Source organism: Papaver somniferum, chromosome 2, assembly GCF_003573695.1.
Source record: "Papaver somniferum cultivar HN1 chromosome 2, ASM357369v1, whole genome shotgun sequence".
Classification (NCBI taxonomy): Eukaryota; Viridiplantae; Streptophyta; class Magnoliopsida; order Ranunculales; family Papaveraceae; genus Papaver; species Papaver somniferum.
Window position 1 is genome coordinate 120,785,124 of NC_039359.1, and position 24,084 is coordinate 120,809,207.

Here is a 24,084-nt window from a genome sequence, read left to right on the forward strand (position 1 = left end):
ATACCAGAGAAGCTATGAGTAAAAGGGAAAGTAGGTTGAATGAAATGATTAAGAATAACCGAGACGAATAGAAGTTTAAGGCCTATTGAAATGCATCCAATCCTACGGGTTGAGTAAAATCAATGGCTTTTAGATGCTAACAGAAAAACAATCACAACGTTATGGATTTGAGTTAACTAGAGGTAGAGGGTACACATAAGTTTGGGGGTTTAGCAAATGCGTTCAGACAGATAGGCCAAGCACATTTCAGTTGCTCATTTATTGGGGACATATTCTAGTACAAACACATAAAAATAATCTTCATTATGATTCATCCGCATCAGCACTCAAGAGCTAGCATATTAGTGTAGCTACAAACTCGTCGAGATTTTGATCGGAGCTTCCACCTAGACCCACTGCTTGTTGAGCTAGCTGCCTCCACTTAATTGAATTTTTCTTCATCTCTTTTCCTCTATCTCCCTCCATAACTTCTCTAATGGATACCTCCAAATCCTTCTTTGTCCATATCCCTTTCTCATCATCACTAACCTTAACTCGTACGCCCACTTTCCACTCATCCGCAATCAACTTTGCATTTGTTGGTTGATCTGTCCACTGTGGTATTCCCACCATCGGCACTCCCAAAGATAACGCCTCCAATGTAGAATTCCATCCACAATGTGTCACAAAACATCCAACTGCTACATGTGAGAGTACTTCCAACTGAGGACTCCATTTCACAACCAAACCTTTGTTTCCATTTTCGATTTCTCCCAAAGTTTTTTCCTGATAGCTTGTGTTCTTCTGACCCCCTAACCACCCACAAGAAATAAGAATTGCTTCCAGTCAAACCCATTGCTAGTTCCTCCATCTGTTCTTTGTTCAGCTCAGACATGCTCCCAAGAGATACATAGACTACCGTGCCATTAGCTCTTGAGTTTAACCAGTTCATGCAAATGCTGCTATCTGGTTTGAAAAGGTTAAGTCCGTAATCATTGTCGCCTTCGATTTTGTTGTCCAGGTACGCTGATGGTATTGTCGGTCCAATCGTTCTTAATTGTGGAAATGTTTTTACCATCCGATCCACAACCTGTATACGCATTTAATCATAAGCTCAAAAAAGATACATATTTTAATTTTAATCCCATTACCTGGAACAACTTTTACATAATTGACGAGTAAAAATTATTATGGATGAAATGGACACCAAAAAAATAGCAAGGATGAAACTGGATTCATCCTTACTTAAACTTAAAAAATAGCAAGGATAAAACTGGATGCATCCTGATGTAAATTAAAAATAAGAAAAAAATATTTGAAAGTAGGTATATGAAACTGTTTGCATCCTGGCTATTTTTACATTTTTGTCCATTTAAACAGTATCAAAATCTAAATGTCTTTTTCACCCAGAAATTGGTGTTTTTGATCTTTTTAACCAATTTTATGTAAAATGAATCATTTACTAAGCTAGTTTATGGAGTGAAAGTGAAAGTGAAAGTTTACTCCTCTCGTTCCATCGAAAAAGAGATTGATGCGCAAGTTTTTCTATGGCTGGGTACTCTAGAAATTCGCCGACCACAATTCTTAGAAAGCGATGTTTTTTCCCGAAAGGATTTCATTAGTGATATCGGTACGTAACACCTTAAAAATCTGAAATCTATTTCGTTAGAGGTCTCTATAGGATTGGTAGATAGTCGAAATCACTCATCAATACTTTATTTGTTTTCTACCAAATGTGGTTAGCATGTGATAAAAAAATCACTCAAAAATCTGAGCACAAAGAACTTCTTGATCAATGAGGTATAATAACAAATGATGAGGTACAGAGAGTTATAGAGCAAACATGAACTTCCAACATGTCGAAGCTATTGATAAAGATCCAGTCAGCTTCTTCTACGTTTACAAATGATTCAAAACAAGCTCCAACTAAGCTGGGTATGTTCCAGGCACACCCAAGAAAGACGGTAAATCTGACGCCTGGAGAGGTATAGGCAGCCCGTGAACCAGAACATTACCATTACTGATTACCGTATTGTCGTCGATCTTTAATAGACCCTTCCCAAACTGGTAATATATATTATTAACAGCACATGGTTGAGTGAAAAATGATCCTCCTACTAACCCAAATTGTCTTGCCACGTCCAAAGCCCATGGCAAGAACGCGTCGTAAATTATGCACTTAACAGGATTTTCTACTTCAGGAGAGCTGTTTAGTTTCTTGATAAGCTGAGCTAATTCAGCTGAACCCACTGTTTGTAACCGTTGTAAATAGGACTCTATACTATCTGATTCAGCGAAACCACCGTTATCATATCCATCCGATATGAATTTAATACCGATGTTATGACCAAGTACTGGTTTGGTTGATTTGGATATGAATTTGGTTATGACTAACGTGGTTTTGAGACCTTTCGAGACTAATCTTTTTAGGAACTGTAGACATGGGTTTATATGACCTTGACTTGGAAACGGAATCATTAGAACATGACCTCTGTTTTCCATCATCATCTTCTCCATATTCTCTTGAACAAACACTCAAATCTCTTGCTATTGTGGAGACTATGGAAGAAGCTTGTTTTTTCTTTTTTGGTTGATCGGCCTATGGAAGAAGCTTGTGGATTGCTCGTATATTTATAGGCCGAAGTGTAAACCACAATTATTTGAATGGTGAACAGTGAACACAGTGTCACGGACAAAGAAATAAGTGTCGTCTAGCTAAGTCCTACACTCCCAAGTACAATAAGTGTCTGTCTATAAGATACACCTAGTTTTTAATCAAGGTCTTACTTGCATAAATAAATCATATAGCAAGTTGATGGTACTTTTTTTTTGGGGGAGAGGGCCTCCGCTTCCACTTTAAGCATACAACTATTGGTCCACATATGTGAAATTTACCTCATCCAAGAAATTGAATAGGGAAATTATCACCGAAAGTGACTTCATCCTCATCCATCTCCAATTTTATTCAAAATAAGGGGCTAATAATTTACAAGAAGATGATTTTAACATTGGACATAATTTTTTTTTTTTTTTTGTAAGTAAGATATTGCATTAAAAACTAAGACTCCGAAGAAGTCAAGGTTATAAGACGAGTAGAGCCATCTAATATGGGTTGTTGAGAGCTCCCAATATTAGATTTATCTACTAGAATTTGCTTTCTACTATAAGTTGGAGGATGAGATCCCATTCAAGACCGGAATTTAAAGTCCTAACATGTTTAGCGAAAATATCCGTATTTTGTTACCTAATTTAGGAATGAAATAAAAACCCAAAAATTTATCACATGATTTAGCTATTTTGTTGGCCTCCAAAATGTAAGCCTTGACTTTCCAGGAAATGTCTGCATTTTTTCCATTAATGAAGTTGAAAATACTCTCACAGTCTTCCTCTATGCTGAAATTCCGAAGTCGTTTTTCTTTAGCCCATATTGCCGCTTGAAGTGTACCTAGCGCCTCTGCCTCTTGTGGATCTGAGCTTGTTGTTTGTCCTGCTCTCCTTCATCCATTGTCTCCTGAATCATTTCTCAAGATAAAAGCACAAGTGGATGGTAATGAATCAGAGATCCAAGCAGCATCAACATTGATCTTTAGAGAATCCTTAGGTGGTGCCTTCCAAATTGGAGTTGGTTTCTTTTTCCTAACATGATCTTTCTTAGGTGTTTGTTGTTTTCCTGAGTGGCAGAAATCTATGTGTCTTTGTACTTCTAAACCTAAGTTCTTAGCATGCTTAGTTTTATTCTCGAAGGTTCTATCACACCTTTCCTTCCATGTAAACCACATTGTAGTAAGTAAGAGTTCGATATAGTTATCATTATTGGTGTTAGATAACCATTTTTCGCAGCATTCTAATATAGTATTCGAGGCATCTATGGTAGAGATGACAGGGTTAGGAAGAGGGTGCCAGACTGATTGAGCATAAGGACAGAAGAAAAGCAGGTGGTCAGTTGTTTCAATTTCAGTCTTGCACATAGTACAAAGTGGTGTTACTTCTTTAACTTTACCAAACAGTTTAGCATTAGTCGGCAAGGAATCCTGTAAACATTTCCACAGAAACAATTTAATTCTTTCTGAGATGTTGAGTTTCCACGGAGAGTTACAGAAAGATTCATGTAAAGATAAGCTTGTCACATCCTGTCCTATCTCATTTAGTTTTTCATACATTGATTTAACAGTAAACGCACCCGAATTTGTTAGTGACCAGTGTATTTGATCTTTCTTAAGCTCATTGTTATCATCTTTGAAAAGATGGATTTGTTTGATTTTGTTTACTATTTCCCTAGGAAATATTGAGGAGATTAGATGTAAATTCCAAGAGTTAGTTTCTGAGTCAATTAAATATGAGACTCTAGTCAGATGAGTAGTGTTATGGGTATTAAAGCTTTGTAGAGTATCCTTTAGACCTGGTATCCAATTATCTTTCCAAATGTCAATATCTTGCCCATTTCCAACTTCCCATATACTGTATTTTTATACTAAATCTAATCCGTGTAAAATGCATTTCCAAGTCCAAGAACTTTTATCAGAGCATTTGGATCTTAGTGGAGATTTGTTTCTAAAGTATCTAGCACCCGTGGTTTTTACCCATAGAGCATCAGGCTCATTAATCATTCTCCAAGCTAATTTGGCCAACATGGCCAAATTAAATTTCCTAGCATCCTTAAAACCTAGTCCTCCTTTGAGAATAGGTTTACAAAGAGACGGCCAAGCTGTAGGATAAAAACCTTTGCCTCCAGCATCCTTTCCCCACCAAAAATTTCTTTGAATAACATCAATTGTATTAGTTACTTTCTTGGATAAAAGGAAGCATCCCATAAGATAAGTAGGTATACTATCTAGGACTTCTCTATTCAAAACCGCTCTACAGGTTTGGGCTAAAACTAAGCTTTTCCATTCTTTGGTCTTAGATTCCATTCTTTCGAGAATTGGGGTAAAAGTTTTTATTTTAGATTTTTCCATAAAAAGGGGGGTCCCCTAGATAAGGGTCTCTAAGGTTTATGTATTTTATTTTCAACATTTTTGATAACATCCTCTGGTGTTTTGGTTCTGCTTTCCTACTAAAGAAAACTCCAGATTTATCGAAATTAATCAGTTGCCCAGAGGCTTTACTAAATGTGTCAATAGTGTCAAATAAATTCCTGCATTCTATAAGATCAGCTTTAACGAACAGTAAACAATCATCCGCAAAGAAGAGATGTGAGATAGGTTCACTTTTGGGTGTGATTTTGACTTCATGTAAGGTTTTATCCTGTTCTTTAGCTAATAGAATTCTAGAGAAGATTTTCATACATATGATAAAAAAGATAAGGCGAAAGGGGGTCTCCATGACGCAACCCTCTAGAAGGGTTAAAAGCTTCACCCGGTGAGCCGTTTAAAAGTACTGAGATAGAGGTTGTAGAAATACATTGTTCAATTAGTTGACAAACTTCATTATTATAACCAAAAGTTTTAAGGGAAGTTAGTAAGAAGTTTCAGTTGACTCTATCAAAAGCTTTTGACATATTTATTTTAATTCCCAAACCTCAAGTTCTAGATTTATTCTTTTTAAAAGAATGAATTATCTCATGGGATACTATAATATTGTCAGAAATTTGTCTAGATGAAAGAAAGGCTGATTGAAAAGGAAATACGATCTTTTCTAAAGAGGGTTTTATTCTATTAGCTATTAGTTTTGCTATAACTTTGTACGCTGTGTTGCATAATCCAATAGGTCTAAATTGACTAGGGTTTTTGGGATGTTTAATCTTAGGGATAAGAAAAAAATGTGTTTTATTCAGATCAGGATTCATAATCTTATCTCTAGAGAAATTTTGGATTGTGTCAGTCACCTGTGCTCCTACTACTGCCCAGTTGTGCAGAAAAAAACTGACTGGGAACCCATCTGGTCCCGGAGATTTATTTGGTTTCATGTTTTTTAAGACTAAGAAGATTTCATCCACGGAGGGGATAAATAAGATTATGTCATTATCAGCAGCAGAGATACTAGGGGAAATACTGGAAAAAATTGAGTCAAGAGAGGACAATTCAGAAGGGGTTTCAGTAAAAAGATTCTTAAAGTAAGAGGTTAAAATGAATTCGGTTCCTTTCCTATCTTTAATGACAATGTTTTGATCATTAACTAGACTCTCAATTGTGTTCCATTTTCTTCTTCTTAAGGTTATAACGTGGAAATATTTTGTGTTCTTTTCTCCTAAATTGATGATATTATCTCGTGATTGTTGTTTTTCTATGTCCTCTTGAGTGTCATAAAGTTTTTCCAATTCTTGAAGTTTTTCTTTCAGTTTCTTCTGTTGGTGTAAAGTGATCCTCTCAGATTGTAATCTTTTAATGTCTTTAAGTATTCGGTTAATCTGTTTATTTGGGAGACCAAAAACATTCTTTTTCCAATCTAAGAGATTATTCCCTACTTGACTAAGATTTTGAACTAAACAATGGGAGGCAACTTCCGAAGTGTCAGAGTTCCAAGAATCTTGAATAACTTGAATGCATGATCTTTCTTTTAACCAAGTGTCATAAAATTTAAAAACCCATTCAGTCTTAGTGAGATGTGTATCTAATCTGAGTAAGATAGGGCTATGGTCTGAACCTACTGCTGCTAGATGTGTCAAAGAAGCATTAGGGAATTGTATATGCTAGTCAACATTAATAGCTGCTCTATCTAGTCTTTCCTGAATGTTATGTTTCCCTTCTCTGTGATTATCCCATGTATAATCACTTCCTGAATATCCTAAGTCATAGAGTCCAGACCGTTCTAAAATGTTAGAGTAGTAATCACTATTGTTTTTACAAAAAGGTAATCCTCCTTTTTTTCCAGATTGATTAAAGATCATATTAAAGTCACCTATTACTATCCAAGGCATCTGTCCTTGAGAAACTTGTATGTTAATTTCTTCTAAAAAATCCCAGGCTATATTCCTATTTGTTGGGTAAGGACTTCCATAAAAACAAGTAAGAACCCATTTCTTAGTATCAAAAGAAGTGTTGAGAATAATATTAATCATGTTGATATTCCCTTGAATAACCTCAAAGTGAAAACCGTCTATCCAAGCTACAATTAAACCTCCTGCAGTTCCTATAGGGTCTACGATGTGGTAATTAGGAAAATTGGATACCAATCTTTAACTAAAGGTCTTTGGTTTTTGGTTTCAGAAAGAAAAAGGATTTCGGGTTTTTCATTGTTAATAAGAGTTGCTAAGTGGTTTTGAGTTAAAGGGATTCTACATCCTTGCAGATTGCAAGCTAGAATTTTCATGCTTAATAGTAGGGGTTTCAACTAAATAAAGGGCTTAAACTAAATAAACAGTGGGGGTCAAAAGAGTGTCAACTTATCAGATAATGTAGATACACATTTATATTCAGCTAAGTTAATTTATGTGTCAAAACCGTTCCTATGCTAAGGAAAAAGTATTCAAAAGTATTGAATCTAGAATCAGTAAAGATGGATGTACAAAATTTAGATAAATTTGCGGAAAGATTAGGGAAGTTTCAATTGTAAAAAGAGATTTATAGGAAAAATACCTGTGTCTCCTCCTGATGATTTGAATAGGTAAATTCAGGGAACGGAATTGGTTGATAAGCACTAGATGTTGTTTGGTGCTCTTGAATGTTGGACCCATATTGATCAATTTTGAAAAGCTTACCATCCTCTGATGGAAAAGTACAATAGCGCTCAGAAGATGAAGATGAAATAAAATCTGAAATTGACATTTTAATAGCAGATTTTGGCTGGGTTTTAGGAGTTTGAAAAGATGATGCATTACAAGCACAGATATCAATACAAGGATGAGAAAGAACGACAGATGCAAAAGGGGGAAGTGGAGAAGTTAGGGATTCAGAAAATTCCTTAATCTCATTAGAAGAAGAGAAGGATAACCTTCTATTCACAACTTGGAGTGAATCAGTATTAGGCCTATCAGAAGGTCCAATATCTAAGGCCTGTACAGGGATATCTTGCAGCAAGCACGTCTCAAGCTGGGGGGCCGGTTCTGTAGCAGACTCGGCCGAAACTCAAAATGATTCCGAATTAGCAGATCGAAACGATTCATCATCAGCAGAAGGTAACAGAATAAAGTTCTCAGGCATATTGAATTGGAAAGTTCTCTTTCCAAGTACAGATGATGTCGCTAATGGCATGTCTTCATCGACCGACAAATTTTCAGTAACCACAAAAGGCCCAAGCACGTCATAAGAAAGTGATGGGTTTTGAGTGATCTCATCTGGGATATCACTCCTGAGAGCAGGATCTTCATCTACATAAGTTCTAAAAATATCATGGAAGGTTTCACGTACTCCTGGATGATTAAGATAATATGGTACTGGTGCCCCAGTATGATCAAAGTTGTCTTTAGGGTTCCAGACTTGTACAAGGACCTTGTTTAACCAATTCATATCATCACTAGGGTATGGAGAATTAACTGAGATATCATAAATGTCTTCAAAGGGTCTACCCTGAAGTACCGCACAACTACCTACTTTGTGTTCAAGCCGCAAACAATGAGAACAAAACTTCGATGGGAGGTTAAGGTAGTTGAAGTAAATAGAAGTAACTGGGAATCTACCTACTTTAACTAACAAATAATTAATAAGAGGTTTTTCTATATTCACCCAGACCAGGACTCTTGGCAAACAATCTGGAGTCTCAGATCCCTTACACACTCTTGAGACATATCCTATTTTACTAGCTATTAAACCCAGCATCTCCATGCTTCGGTGCTCGCATTTAGAATTTGAGATAGAAGCCCATAAAGGAATTTCTTTGACCTTGTCGGTTGAGATTCGCATTCCCTGATAGGCAGTAGTAGCTGCAAGAACATTGCCAAAAGGATACCAAGGACCGTTTGAAGATATCCAACGAAAATCATCTTCATTTCTAAAGGTAATGATGTAAAGGTTGGGGTCGACTTCTCTAATTTGAAAACTTAAATTTGCTCCCCAGAAGTTGTTTAGTACTCCTCTAACTTCCCATTGTTTAAGGATCTCAACGGAAAAAACTCTAGCTAAGATGTTGAAAGTCTTAATCCCTTAATCTCTAATAAAAGAAGGAGGAACAAGACCGGCATTACTATGATTTGCAAAACGCTGAGCTAAAGAGAGACCACTCAGATACTCGTAAAGATTTAGGTTTTCCCCATAGCAGAAGAAAGAAAAGGCGAGAAGAAAAGAGCTTAAAGAATACGAGTATAAGGTCTCACTACTGAAAGACTTTATAGGATGAGCAAGACCAAGGGAAAGATATGTAAAAAAAAAATAATGTTTACCAAAAACAAGTGCCCGTGAATGATACGAAAAACGAGAGAAGGAGGGAAATTCAACCTTAGCCAAACAAAAGTCGACAGCAACCAACATTTGAAATTTAAAATCCGCTGGGGAGGTACGATGAATAAGGAGGAGGAATAAGAACTTTTGACTAGGGATAGATTAAGAAGCGCATCGGTTTGGTAATACCTAGTAAGAACCTATATTCCTAGAGGAAGCAAAGTAGAGGTCTGAAATCTAGTACTAATGGGTTTGGCCAACTTCGAAACTATTGCGAAAACTCAAGTAATGCCTACTGTCAAGATCCTAAAAAATAGAACCCTGATTTTGGGCATACTGAAATCTTACTAGGCATACTGCATAAAGACAAAAAAGGTTGTGAAATAGCTAAATCAGATTACCCCTTAACCCAAATTTCTTTTGATGGCAAATCTGCCCTTTACGTATTAGTGTTAGTAATATTAGTTAGTGATTAAATATTTTGTTTAGTGATTAAGATAATTTTCAGAATTATAAAGGTTGTTTAGATGATTTTTTGGATCATGGTTCGGCGAAACAGGTTGAGGTTCGGCTCACATCTATGAGCCGAATCTACCAAGTGATCAACGGTTCGGCTCACTGAATCTGTTTACTGCATGCGCCGAACCTATAATTTTCAATTCCAGCCCTTTTGCTAGACACTAGTTCGTCTTATATGAAAGTTTCATAGTAAGCCGAACAACATCCTAAATAGCTCGGAAAAAAAATAATTACTGGTTCGGCTTATGTTTCGAAAATCGTATGAGCCGAACATCAATTTGTTATTTTTTGGGTTAAAATATTGTTATTGGTTCGGCACATATTGAGAATATCGTAATAGACGAACCTCGTAAATGTGCTAGGTTCGGCACATATTATGATTATCGAATACGCCGAACCCCTATGCATCTCTATCCGTGACTAGGTTCGGCTTGAAATTTCATGAAATTTCATGCCGAACTGTTCATATACACTTACAGGAAGCTTTTGTGAAGAACAGTTCGGCTAAATGCCAACTCAATTTTGAGTCGAACCCAACACTTTAACCGTCATTTAATCGATGAAAAACATCAAATAGGAGATTGGGTTTGTAAAACTTGCTTTCTTATCCTCATTTCCGGAGTTGGAGATGCAGTTGGTTCAATTTCTGGTTCAATTGGTGGTTGATTTTCAGTTTCTACACCTTCATCTTCAATTGGTTCTTCTTCTTCAATTGATGGATTAGAAGACGATTTGGTTTGCCTAGTCCCTTCTTTTCTTTGTACGAGTCATTATGTGGTTGAGTTTAATCGACGATCAAATTTTTACGAATCGACAATTAATCACGATGATGAATTTTTTTTCGCAGGAGGGGGAAGAGTTCGGCTAGAGGAGGAGGAAGAAGAAGAGATGGTAAGGGAAACTGATTTTGATTTTTTAGAAAACTAATTTTAGATTTTTGTATTAAGTGTATATAGATAATTAAACTACCCATAAGATACCCCTTATAAGGTCACCCAAGATGGGACTATTATTTTATATGCCTAGAAAGATTTGATATGCCCAAAATCAGGTTTCAAAAAATAAGTCCTAAAGAGACCAAAGGTTTACAAACCATTTAACTCAAAAGCCATTTAACTCAAGTTACAAGCCATTGGACATAAATCTTGGTGGATGAAAATTCCTTACCAGTAATCCTCAAGTTAAACCATTTAACTCAAAAGCCATTTAACTCAAGTTACAAGCCATTGGACATAAATCTTGGTGGATGAAAATTCCTTACCAGTAATCCTTATTAATAAGTACTGTTATAAATAGCCCTATCGAATTAGAAGATGATAACAATCACCTGAGTTTGAAACTAATTAAAACGTTGTCAAATTTGTTATCGATCAAAAGTTAAAATAAAAAATATCTTCTTCAGATCTTTTCCCATTTCCCGTATCATTTGATCTAATATCATGTCTTAAACTTGTCGACCAAGTTTTTTTCATTTTTGGTACTTCTCGACCAAGTTTGGCGATTAAATTATATGTTGTCGACAACCACCGTGTGTTGGCAGGCTAGATTTTTCATTAATTGTTTTCGTTGTTTTGCAAAGTTTTGAAGCCGAAAATGCTTATCCAGTTACTCAGAGACAGCGAGGGGAACATGGAGCTTGAGCTCGATCCATGTGCTAGATTATGACGGTATCCATGCCGATCCAGTTTTATCAAAATGACGACTTTCATGACGATCCCTACGTGGCCATCAGATGGTTTACAGTCCCATCAGTCAAGTTCAATTGGCCTTGAAACGGAAAATGACATTTGTGCTTATGTACTCGTTTTGGACCGCATGCGTCCCTACGATAGAATATTATGTCGGGAGCCTCGAGGGAAAGAGCATCGGCGTTTAGAACCGTCAAATCGGCCGCCTTGCGAAACAAAATGGAAAATATTAAATATGTTGTACCAAGCAAGCAGTATTGAGGACGAGCAAGCACGAGTCGGTCATTTTCGTTTAATAGCTAAATTTGTGCAAGATGTTCATGGAAATCGGTTGGGTGTATATAGATTTCAAGGAGATCATGGGAGAAATCTTTTCATGAAGAGTCATGTCACTTGGGTAAAAAGATGTTTCAAAATTAAATTCAAAGTGTTCAAATAAATGAACACATCCATCCACATAAATTAAAAATTAGAATTTAAACTATACTAACTAACTAATAATATTATAACTCGAATTTCCTACAGGTTTTAATCGACAACCTAGTCAGATTTTATGATATTCTTCATGTATGAAAATCTTTAACCAGATCAGTTAACCTAGTCAATTCTATTTGGTGTTTTCCTCATATGAAGAAGAATGTTTTAGCCAAATAAATTAGGTTTTTGATTAAAAGAGATAAAAAACTGAACCGATTTATATGGGTGTTTTTCACATTTGACTTGAAGAATTTTACCCAAACCGGCTAGGTTTCTAATAAAAACCTAGCGAATTTAACGTTTTTTCTCACATAAATAATTGTGCCAAATATCAACTAAGTAATTTATTAATAACTTTGTTGGGACACTGTTCGGCTGAACTCGTAAGTTTTGCTAACTCAAGCTTGTTGTCAATGTTAGTTACACAAAAACTATATCTTGATTTCTAATCTACTGAAGTCAAGTCTCGCATTAGGATTAGAGAATGGTAGTTGGGTATCAGGCATCACAGAATAACCCTCGAAGATTGAAGATTGAAAAAAAATGAAAATATTTGGAAAACTTCATCGACAAAGAGGTATGTGAAGACTAAACCATCCTACTTACTCACGACATTTACCATTCTATCTTATGAGATTATGTCGTATGACTTTAGTAGGTTTAATACTTCAAAGAAGAAATTTTGATTCGAGCTTGTCTTGATAAATCTCTCGATATATGACTTAAGCAATGAATGTTTTTAGATCCTTAACAATCTTGGTGAAGAACAATTTATTGTTCATGAACTATTTTGGTTTCAAGTTGTGTTGGAGCATTACTCGGTCAAACTCACAAGTGTTGGTATCTCAAGTTTGTTTTCAAATTTAGTTGTCAAAACTATATCTTGATTTCTAGTCTATAATTAGTTAAGTCTCGGACTATGATAAAAATGTAGTCGAGAAACAGTGAATCACGGCAGTCATCATTGCTTTCTACTGTTTGAAGGCGAAGATCAACAGAAGCTTTTGGAAAACTTCATCAACAAATAGTAAGTGAAGACTAAACCATCTATATCTCAAGTTATATTCACTTTTTTATCATTTGAGACGATGTTGCATAACTAATTAGACTATCAAGCATTTTCAAGAATTTCGAATCAAGTTTATCTTGGTAATTAGTCCTCGAAATATAATGACTAAGCTTACTGAACATTTGTTCATACTTGATGAATTTCGGTTAAGCACAATTTATTGTTCGGAATCAAAATCATGGTTCAAGTTTTATCGTTCAGAAATAGCCTGGAACAATGATAAGTGTCATTGATGTTATTCGGGAATGTTTCGAATCGATTTAGAGAGAAATATAGAACTATTATAGATTCGGATACAGGACAGTGTTATCAGTCTTATAGACTGGGAAAAATATTATAAATCTGAACCTGTATTACATGTGCTTGTACACGTAGCGGAGTAGTTTTTTATATAAATATCGACTTACAGATTTGTGATACGCATATTTTTATGCACATCAGGTAAAAATTTGTTCAACTCGTGAACCGGATCGGTATGCATACTTGTATGCAAACCATTTTGGAACTGTGGTTACGGAATCGGGATTGGTATCCAAACAGGTACGCAAACTAAAACAGTTATATGTTCCTGAACTCAGTTTAGTACCCGAACCGGTACACAAACTATAATAGTTCTGTGAACTCCGGAACCGGTCGCAGTCTTAAGGTTTCCAAACCGCTACGTATACCTAAATAATTCTGTTAACTCCGGAACTTGGTTTGGTTAAATCTTTACAAACCGGTACACATACTTTGACTGCCCTAAGTCACGAATGGCTATGGTATTTATACTTTGTTCATTTACTAACCATATTGATTATTCTCAAATGCGATTAAATTATTTCTACGAGATAATTAGCATTTGATTAATTCTCTAAAACACTAGACTTATTTGATCACATGATTGTGACTCAGAGTTAATATATTATGTGTTCACGAAAATGAGTATTAATCTTTTAAGTTCATATCAGCAGCTAACCATGTTGAACATAGTCTTTTTGCACGGTTCGGTTACGGTTTCACCTAGCCAGAGTGTATATCTTGTTTATGTAAATCAGATTCAAAGAATCTTCTAACGGTGGATATTGTTTGCTTGGTTCCAAAGCTATCTTAGCTTAAACCTAAAGCAACCTATGCTTTGAATGTCTATAAAAGGGGAACTTCAAGAAACTGGGATCTTTGAATCCCGACACTAATTTTTGGTGTGTCCTAGTTGTATCTAGAATCGTCCTCTTCTTAACCCTTTTAGAGTTTAGCGATTACAAAGTCTTCATCGGGATTCGTGAAGCCATGTCAAGTTATCTTTCCTTAACAACTCGTGTATCTTGATCTTGATCGATTTTTGAGCTACTCACTTGATCAAGATTGATATAAATCATCAAAGTTCTTTTTGTCTCAAACTTTTTTGATTCCACAGGTTTTATACTTGTGAGGTGAATAATAATCTAGAATGCACTTCGGGTTGCATAATTCCGGATTTTGAGGTTAGTTAGACTTCTTCTATTGCTATTGATTTCCACACCTTTGATCAAACTATTTAATTTTAAAAGGAAATCATATATATGATAAATCTGTAGGAAGTGGATTGTTTCAAAGTCTTCAATTGAGTTGAAGCAACTCTTAGTTGGTGTGACGTCAACTAAGGGAATTAATTGCACAGAGTCCTGCTGGGACTCAAGGGGCATAAGGATCGCGATTGTACCTTAATCGGTAGGATACCTTTTAGGGCTCAAATACATTCCAGTCCAAAGTAGGCTAGTATTTATAGCTTCTTAATACAATTTGGTGTTCAATCTGGACTAAGTCCCGAGGTTTTCTGCATTTGCGGTTTCCTCGTTAACGAAATTGTTCATATGTTATTTATGTTTCCGCATTATATTGTTTATATTTTTAATTGAAATATCACAGGTTGTACGTTGATCAATCATAGTAGAGACATCCGACCTAGTTTGTTGGATACGACTTGATTGATTCTTGGACATTGGTCTTTGGTACCTGAAAAGGTGGACATATAACAACCACACCCAATAATTCGTTCGGAAATCTGTATGGACTAAACTCCACTATAATTCCGAGAGCACCAACTTAAATGGACTAAACTCCACTATAAATTCGTGAGCCTGATTGATATGAGAAATAACTTGGACGATACCAAAGACCAATGCCCCAAGTGTCAATCAAGTTATATCCAACAACAAGGTTGGATTTATCTACCGATTGAACTATGCACAACCTGTGATATTTCAATAATATAAAAAAATATAATGCGGAAAACAAATGACACAGACACCAGAAATTTTAGTAACGAGGAAACCGCAAATGCAGAAAAATCCCGAGACCTAGTCCAGCTTTGAACACCACATTGTATTAAGCCGTTACAAACACTAGCCTACTACAATTTAAGTTCATATTTGAATGCATTTGAGCCCAAACCAAGTCCCACACCGATTAAGGTACAGTCGCGTTCCTTACGCCTCTAGAACCACGCTGGACTCTTCTTACTTGATTCCCTTAGATGATCTCCCCCATAACTAAGAGTTGCTATGACCCAAAGTCGAAGACTTATAAACAAATTTGTCTCCTACATATATGTATATCTTTTAGTCTTTTTGTTCCATATTTTGATACATAGATCAAGGTGAACTTGAACCAACTAATACCCCAGACTTATACTCCCCAAGAGCAGCCTAGAAATATCAGTCACCTCACAATAACCCAACTGATTAACAGAAAAAGTTATTACGGAATCACAAGGGTCCGAGACGAAGAACTGTTGTGATTACTTTTTATATCTTACATATCGGAGATAAATCTCGAGTAAATATTGAAAAAGATAAAACTAAATACGATAGAACAACTAAGATCAGAATACGCAACTACAAAGAAAATAGTTGGATATGGCTTCACGAATCCTAAATGAAGTCTTCAAGTCGTTAATCTAATATGGTTTTTGAAAAACCTAGATTAAACAAGAATCGATTCCAGTTTGCAACTAGGACACAGGAAAGTGTCCGGATTAGGTTTTCCAGTTGCTATAGTTCTCCCTTATATAGTCTTTCAATTCAAGGTTGCTTACAATCAAAGCTAAGATAGCTTAGTAACAAAGCATTCAATATTCAACGTTAGATGAACTCTTGATTTAAGATTCAAGTTATGTCTTCTTAGAAATTAAGCAATCATTCTCCATCGTTATATGGTCTTAGCTTGTTACACACAAATGAGATATACTTATATTTAGATATGGGTAACCGTACCTAAACGTGTATATTGGGTTGGCTCAATAACAGTTAACCGAAGCCATATGAGCAATTTTGTCTTAACTACATTTATTTAAACACTTCTAGATAAAATATGATGATAAATCAAACAAGATAGATAATAAAATGAATCTAATTGTGTTTCAAATACAGTTGTTCAATTGTTCACTATCTCATAGAAATATTCGGTTTGATTCGTAACCGTACAAAAAACTTATACAAGAATCAATTCATGAACATTAAGCCACGGTTTGCAAAGTTAATTTGCATTCCTTAAATCATAAATCTATTAGTTCATGAGTATGAGAAACACACATAACTGATTCTAGAACTTAACCACTGTGTTCGCAAACTGGGTACGCGAACAGTGGCTCCGGACCTTGGCCTAGTCAAGTCGTTCAAACCTGGTTCGCAAACAACTATTCCGGACCCAACTCAGGTAAACCCGTCCGCATACTAGGTTTAAGAAAACAAGATTATTGGACCTTGTTGGGTAATTCCATTCGCATTCTAGGTAGACAAACAAGAGTTTCAGACCTGAATCATCATAATACAGTTCACATACTAGATATGCATACCGTGTTGTATCCAGATATGGGTAATTGTTCTAAGATCTTATTTCAATCATTGAAACATCCTTAGAAGAAGACATTGGTAATCTCACACATACCATTAGCTTCAAGTAATTTTCAAGTGATCGAATAATCAACACGAAACTTCCAAAGTTAACATCAAATGACTGTCTCACATAAATCATATAGGATGTTCAAGGTAATTTTCACATGATCATATTTTAAATTAATATTTAGTTTCCAACAAATAAATTATTTCCAACTAAACTCGTCAAGAATATGATGAACACATATTTATAGAAATAGATAAGCGAGATAAACTCAGCTCGAAATATCATATGCGTATAATGTAAAAGCCTATATAGCTATACGACTTAGTCTCATTAGAAGATAGAATAAAATATAATTCTGATGGATAGATACGTTTTAGTCTTCACATACCTTTTGTTAATGAAGTTCCTCCAAGCTCCTCAATAGATGTTTTTTTTCAATTGGTGAACGCCGTGAAGTCTAAAGCTCAACTACACATTATATCCTAATCCGAGACATAGATATAAGTAGACTTGAAATCAAGTATATAGTTTTGATCAACTAAAGTTGACAAACAAGCTTGAGATAGCAACGCTTGTGAGTTCGACCGAGCAGTGCTCTACCAGTACCGTCCAAGTAATCTCTTTGTGATTAGGTTCACGGATTTGTTTATGTAAACTTTCTAATCACAAGAGGGAGAGATATAACTCTATATGTTATTCCTTGATCGAGTTTAACTCTCGGAATTGTATTGAGTTTGTCCATACAGATTTCCTAAGAAAAAAGTGGTGGTGTATTTTGGTACCCCCGCGTTTTCAAGTTGATCATTTGGAAATTGTCCAAACAATGATATTTACTCCCCCTGTCCTAAAATTTCTGTCCTCTATTCTATTTTCTTCTGTCCTAAAATACTGTCGAGCTTCTGTTTATAGTCATATTTTTTAGTCAAACTCTCAAATATATCCTTCAAACTTTTACTATTATAAAATTATTTTAAATATCACCAATCTAATATTAAATGATATCTTCCTCAATAGGAAACAAATCTACTAAGTCAATCTACTACAGTGAGTGCTAGTGAAATCTAATTTTGATGCGTGTTTCTCTCTCTCTTTTTTTAGAATGGATCACAAATGAGGTTTATATACCTGACTAGTGATTTTTAGGAAAAGACAATGAGTCTCTCCATGAAAGGTCACATCTACGGGAATAGTCCAGAGTCACACATCTCCTGGGATAAATTTCAAATTCAAATTGATAGGGTTTCACGAATGGACGAAACCCTACGAGGTTGGGAAATTGTAACTAACTTTAACTTTTATTCAATTTTTCCAACAAAAACCATGTACCTTTTCGAAACAAATTTTTTTCATTGCAATGGAATAACTTAAAAGATAGGTAACATTTAAAACACCAAATCAGTATCTAATAACTAAGAGGAAAATGTTATATATCTTAAAATTGTTGGAAAATCTTCATTACCAATAGGGTAATAATACGACTCGGAGCAACATTCTTGCCTCTTTAGTTACAATTTGTAACAATGGTCTTCCTCTATGTATTACAATCTATGTAATACTTCATTACTGAAAATGAAATTAAAGAAAAAAAAATGAAAGTAGAGGCGTGATATTTACTCCCTCAATGTGGTGTATTGAGGCGTGAAATGTTTTATTTAAGACATTTAATTCCCTACACTTTGTGTTGTTTACAGAAAATGTGTATGTCTTCGGCGTTCGACATTATCTTTGATGATATTCGTCACATTCATATTATTGCTAAAAAGACTCGAATTGATGTAGTATGAACTCCTTGACAACATTTGTTTTATTAAGTCACTAAAATCACTTGGTTTTTTTTTTTTTTTCTTTTTCTATCTGAACCCAATGGAGAAGAAGGATTTATATGCAATCCTGGAGAGATCAATGGAGAGTCACATCTCTTAAAATAAAAGAGTCCAAGCTAAAGAGGTTCTAAATAAATAGACTAATCCATCTGCGACAAGTTATTTCAACAAACTAAAATACTTCTTTCAAAAATTCTAACATTTTTACATAGAACTATTGAAGAACTAATCAACTTGTGTCCCACCAAAATAACCAAAATCAAACAATAAGACTAGAATCGTACTCTTTTCGTTTCTAAACGATATATGCTGATTTTTTGTACAAATTACACATGAAACAAGTTTATTCTTTTAAAACGGAAATAGTATAATAATCAGGAATTCTTCGATAATACAAAATAAGAACTGTACCATAAAATTAGAAATGACAGAGAAGTACTAAAACTAAAAATAGATGACAAATATTCCAAAATTGCTAATAGGGGTACCAAATTATTTGAGATGTACCAATATGCATATAGGACAAAATACACCCCCAAACAATTTGGTACCCCTGTTAGCAGCCTCGAAATATTCTACTTCAAAATTTCAATCAACTTTTTTAATGAGGCTGCTTCCAAATTGGGCCGCAAAAAAAGCAAATGCCTCACCTCTAGTCATCAGATCCAGTCTTTTTATGCTTCAAATGAAAAAGAAAAAAGTCACCAGATCCCAGTTGACTTTTCATATTATTTTCACCAGATCCTTGTTGTTTTAACATGGGCCACCGGAAGACGATCGACCAAACAACGGTGGTGGTGCACAAGTTTTATGGATTTATTTGAAGTAAGATACTGCTTATTCTTTTACCTTTTTGTGTTCTACGACTTGAGGGGATTAATTAATTTTAGCAATTTACTGGTTGCTTACAATAATTTTAAGGTCGTATAATTTTTAGGTTTTGCTAACATAAGTTTGGAAGTGTCCCATGATTCGTTACCAGTCAATGTAAAGAGTTTAAAACCATCAATTCCGACTTATGCCTTTCCAAACGTATTGCATTTTTGTATAGTATCGAGAATATCATGCGAGATCATCAAATACAGTGGCTATTAATGGTTGCGAATAAAGAGTGGAAACTTCTAACTTCCAGCACAAAGAGGATTCGAACTTCGAGCACAAAAGGGTTATAAAAGGGTTAGTGTCTTTGACTTTGCAAGTAGCAGTCATCGCTTTCTTCTTTATTGTAAAAGGAGGCTACAATCAAGAAGTTCATGTTTCAAAAAGAGAACGAAATAGGATTGAATTAGAGGGCGTCAAATTTGTTCCATTTACTATATGGGCTAAGAAACAAAAAAAAAGAAAAATTAAATAGTATATACAAAATTTTATAAAAGATAAAAATATACTCCCTCCCTTCTTTTTTAATAGGCCAGTTTCTATAAATAAAAGTTTCAAAAAAATAGGCCAGTTTCCTAATTGGGAAAGTCAAATGTTATTTTATTTTTTGGGACCACTTTTCTCTTAACTTCTTTTGATGACAAGTGTCATGTGGACCACTTCACTTTACTTCTTTTGCTAACAAGTGTCATGGGGACCATTTCACTTCACTTCTTTTATTGACAAGTGTCATGAGGACCACTTTCAATGATTAATTCTCTTAATTTCCTTAAATTTCCCTAAAAACAAAACTGGCCTATTAAAAAAGAACGGAGGGAGTAATTTATTTTCTAATCTTACCTTGATATACATTCTAATAATATCTAAGGGCTAAAAAGTGCACCCTTACAGATGCAGTCACGAGGATAACCTCGTTACAGCACGACTCCATATATATATATATATATATATATATATATATCGGAGTAAGGCTAACCCTCATAAGAGAAGAAAGTTTGATCTAACGAAGTTAATTCAGTAAACTCAAAAGAGAAGAAGTCTTCTTTTGTACGCTTGGTTCACTAGGTTCTATACCACTTCAACCTACAATCATAGCCTATAGGCTAGATATCTAGCAGCTAGATTGGTCATCCACGTCAGCTAGGGCAACCTCCTAAGTCCTATGGGCTAGATATCTAGCAGCTAGATTGGTCATCCACGTCATTTGGGACCACTATAGAACGTTGTTTGGTTCAGCGCTGAGCGCTGTTTGGTTCAGCGTTTTAAATCTCAGCCGTTAGATCATAAAATTTATCTCCCAGCGCTGAACCGTTCAGCGTTAAAAACACTTTTTGAGCGCTGAACCATTCAGCGTTTCAATCTCGCTGCTAGTTGAACTGCGAGCAGTTGCTAGGAGAGAGAAGTATCCAGAAGTAGTGTTCACTTTTTCCCCACACTTTTTCATGATTTGCAACACTTTTTGGCCAATCTAGCAGTTCTATGTAGCCCATAGGGGTTAACCTAAGCTGGGAAAGGCTAAAGTTGAAAAATCATGAAGCAATATACTTCCAAATTTCCTCCTCCTCCTGTCACGGGGTGTAGTAGTCATCCTGTTATGGGGAATGAGTTATTACTTTGTGAGAGATTGACTAGGGTCCCTGTAAAACCACTCATGAGGTTCAAGTGTGTATGCAAAGGATGGCACTCCTTGATACATACAGATCGAAACTTCATTGATTTACGCTTCGCACGATCAAAAACATGTAATTTTGCTGTTGGTGGTGGTGTCTCCCTTTTTACGAGCTGGCCTCAACTTCGTGTTTTCTCCTTAACTGAAATATTACTGTCTGAAGGAGGAGTAACGACTGTTCAAAGGGAGATATCTGTACCAGGAGATTTTAAAATAGGACTCGTTTTTGGAGCTGTCAATGGATTGATTTCTATAATAGAACCCAACACATATTTTGTTTCTGTGTTTAATCCGAGCACCAGACAGTCAACACCTTGGATAAAATCCATGATTAAACAACAACATGAAGATTTATGTGAGGAAATACAAGTAATAGATGAAGATGGTAATTATGTAACTCACAAGATTGAATACAGTCATGGACGATGGTTTTACTTTGGGTATGATCCTTCCGCTAAGGAACACAAAGTGGTTATTATCTGGATCAAGCATGTATTCCACCGGCACAAACTTTTACGTTCTGAAACTGTATGCGAGGTCATGACAGTTGACGGCAGACAACACAACAACAATCTATTATGGAGAAGGCTTGATGAAAAGCTCTCGCTCCCGCCGGCAATTACACCATACGACTTCTCATCATCCCTTTACACAAATGGTTGCATTTCTTGGCTGCGGAAGGCTCGCCCAGATTTTGGTAGGGTATCTTTGGTCGTCGAATTTAATGTCGGGAGCGAAAAGTTTAGAGTAATTTCACTTCCCAATTACATCATTGAAGAAATTCGTTCTCCTTTTGGTTGTCAGTTGATACAAATCGATGGTCGTCTAGCTGTGTAGCTTTGAAGTTAAGTCGGGATGCCTGTGGAGAGCGTCCTAATACTACGATAAATAACAACACATCAACGAAGATGTGTGTGTTATATGATAATCCCGATGATGTTCAGCACAAGAAATTGACAGATATCAGTAATGCAACAACGTCTACAAGCAGCACAGTCACTGTTAGTGATTTCTATTGGAAAGAAGATACCTTCGTGATGCCGCCTTTTTACTGGAAATCGCTACAACCTAACTCCATTTTAGTTGTTCCAGTTACAGATCTATTCATCATAAGAACGAGAGAAGAGAATGGTTCGTCGTTCGATTTTTACGACCGGAAGAAGAAGAGTTTTAGGAAGGATGCGCAATTTTTTCTGGAAAACAGAAAGTCATCCTATGGTGGGAAATTTTCGTTTGGGTCTTTCATTTACAAAGAAAGCCTCCTGCCTGTAACGTAAGTAACTAGATGTGTAGCCAATGATTACGCAACTTCCCTAAGAGCTAGCACTATGGAGAGGGTTATCCCTTTCCTATCCCTCTCCATCCATAAAACCCAAAAATACCATGTACTATGGTCTCCCAAATTTTGTATAGGGAAGGGATGGTTGGTGTATTCTTACAAGGATGATCAGATCTGATCATCCTTATAGGGAAGGGAAATTGCAGGGCACTCAGTACTCGTATTATTTTACACTTTACGCGTACTGAGTACCCGTAAAGACGTTGATATGCGTAGCGTATGCGTAGCTTTTACACGGCTACTGAGTACGCAGTTCGGAAATTATATTTGTTCGACCTTTTCTCATTCACATCTCTCTCACACCCGATCCTAACCATCCATCGTTAATAACAGCTCTATTTTCTACATCGTCGGATCCCAACGGTCATTTTTTCAAAATCCCTATAAATACCACCCTAATTCTCTACTCAAACCACACCAAATCAATTGATTTCTTATTTTCTCCTTCTTATATCAATTGATTTCTTGTTTCTCTTCATCTTACTATACGTATTTGGTATTTAGATTTATAAAACCACCCAAATTTTTTTTTATCCTAGTAGCTTTCAAAATGGTACTTAATTTTTATCCATACGAGTGTAATCATCAACACTGTCAGCTGGCGTACTTTTGCATAAACATTTCATCACCGCAACTAATTTCATATACGGAGAATGCCCCATAGTACCGGTTGCATCCGGACGTTGAGCCCATTCCGGATCCACTTCAAGCAATTTTCCTAACAATTTCTCGAATAAGTCTTCACTCATGCCTAGACGTTGTTTGAATTGTCTAGAGGTATAACCGGTTCCAGGCGTAAAATAATCATTCATCATTTTGGCATCATGCCACACTCGATCACACGTTATTACACTACGTGTTTGTACCTCCCTTGGTATGGGTTGTCTAATAATACACAATCATTCATCCAAACATAATTGTGTAAACATTAGCAAAGCTTTCTCTTCTTCATCACTATCACTAGAGGAATCCAAATAGATTCCATATTTAGCTCTCACATAAGAATGCATTAGACTCATTATGCACCTTAACACACAAAAAATGACACTATCAATTTGTGTATACCATACATAAATATAAGTCTATATTGAGATGGTAGTTTAATTCATTTCATTTAACATAAATCAAGACACACAACAAATAATCATGGATCTTTCACTAAATATATGTTTCAATAACGTTATTGAATTGCATACTACATACCCAACCAACCTAATATCAAGAATTTCATCAAAATTAAAATCAAAGTCAAATTAATTTGAAACCCTAACATTAGAATCACTCACCTTTAGATGATTTGTTGGATGAAATGATTTGTTGGATGAAATTTGAAATTGAAGAATGGATTTGTTTCACCTTGTAGAAACCATGAAACCCTTTTAATCTAAGCAATCGAATCGCAATGAATCAACATGAAAATCGAAAGGGGGTAAGAGGGGTTTTGAGAGGATGAAAGGAAGAGAAGAAGAAGAAATGGTCGACTGAACCTTGTTTATGTGTTCTTAAACCTATGAAACATGTACTGAGTGC

The 24,084-nt window shown here is 35.6% G+C and overlaps 1 protein-coding gene and 1 pseudogene across 1 annotated transcript; one reads left to right on the plus strand and one right to left on the minus strand.

Moving 5' to 3' along the window:
• Positions 1-305: 305 nt before the first annotated feature.
• On the minus strand, positions 306-2,571 carry LOC113353865 (annotated as a pseudogene).
• An 18,506-nt stretch (positions 2,572-21,077) lies between these two features.
• Positions 21,078-22,052, plus strand: LOC113351855 (putative F-box protein At5g52610). Its single transcript, XM_026595771.1, has one exon. It carries the CDS (start codon positions 21,078-21,080, stop codon positions 22,050-22,052), a length of 975 nt encoding a protein of 324 aa, XP_026451556.1.
• Positions 22,053-24,084: the final 2,032 nt, after the last annotated feature.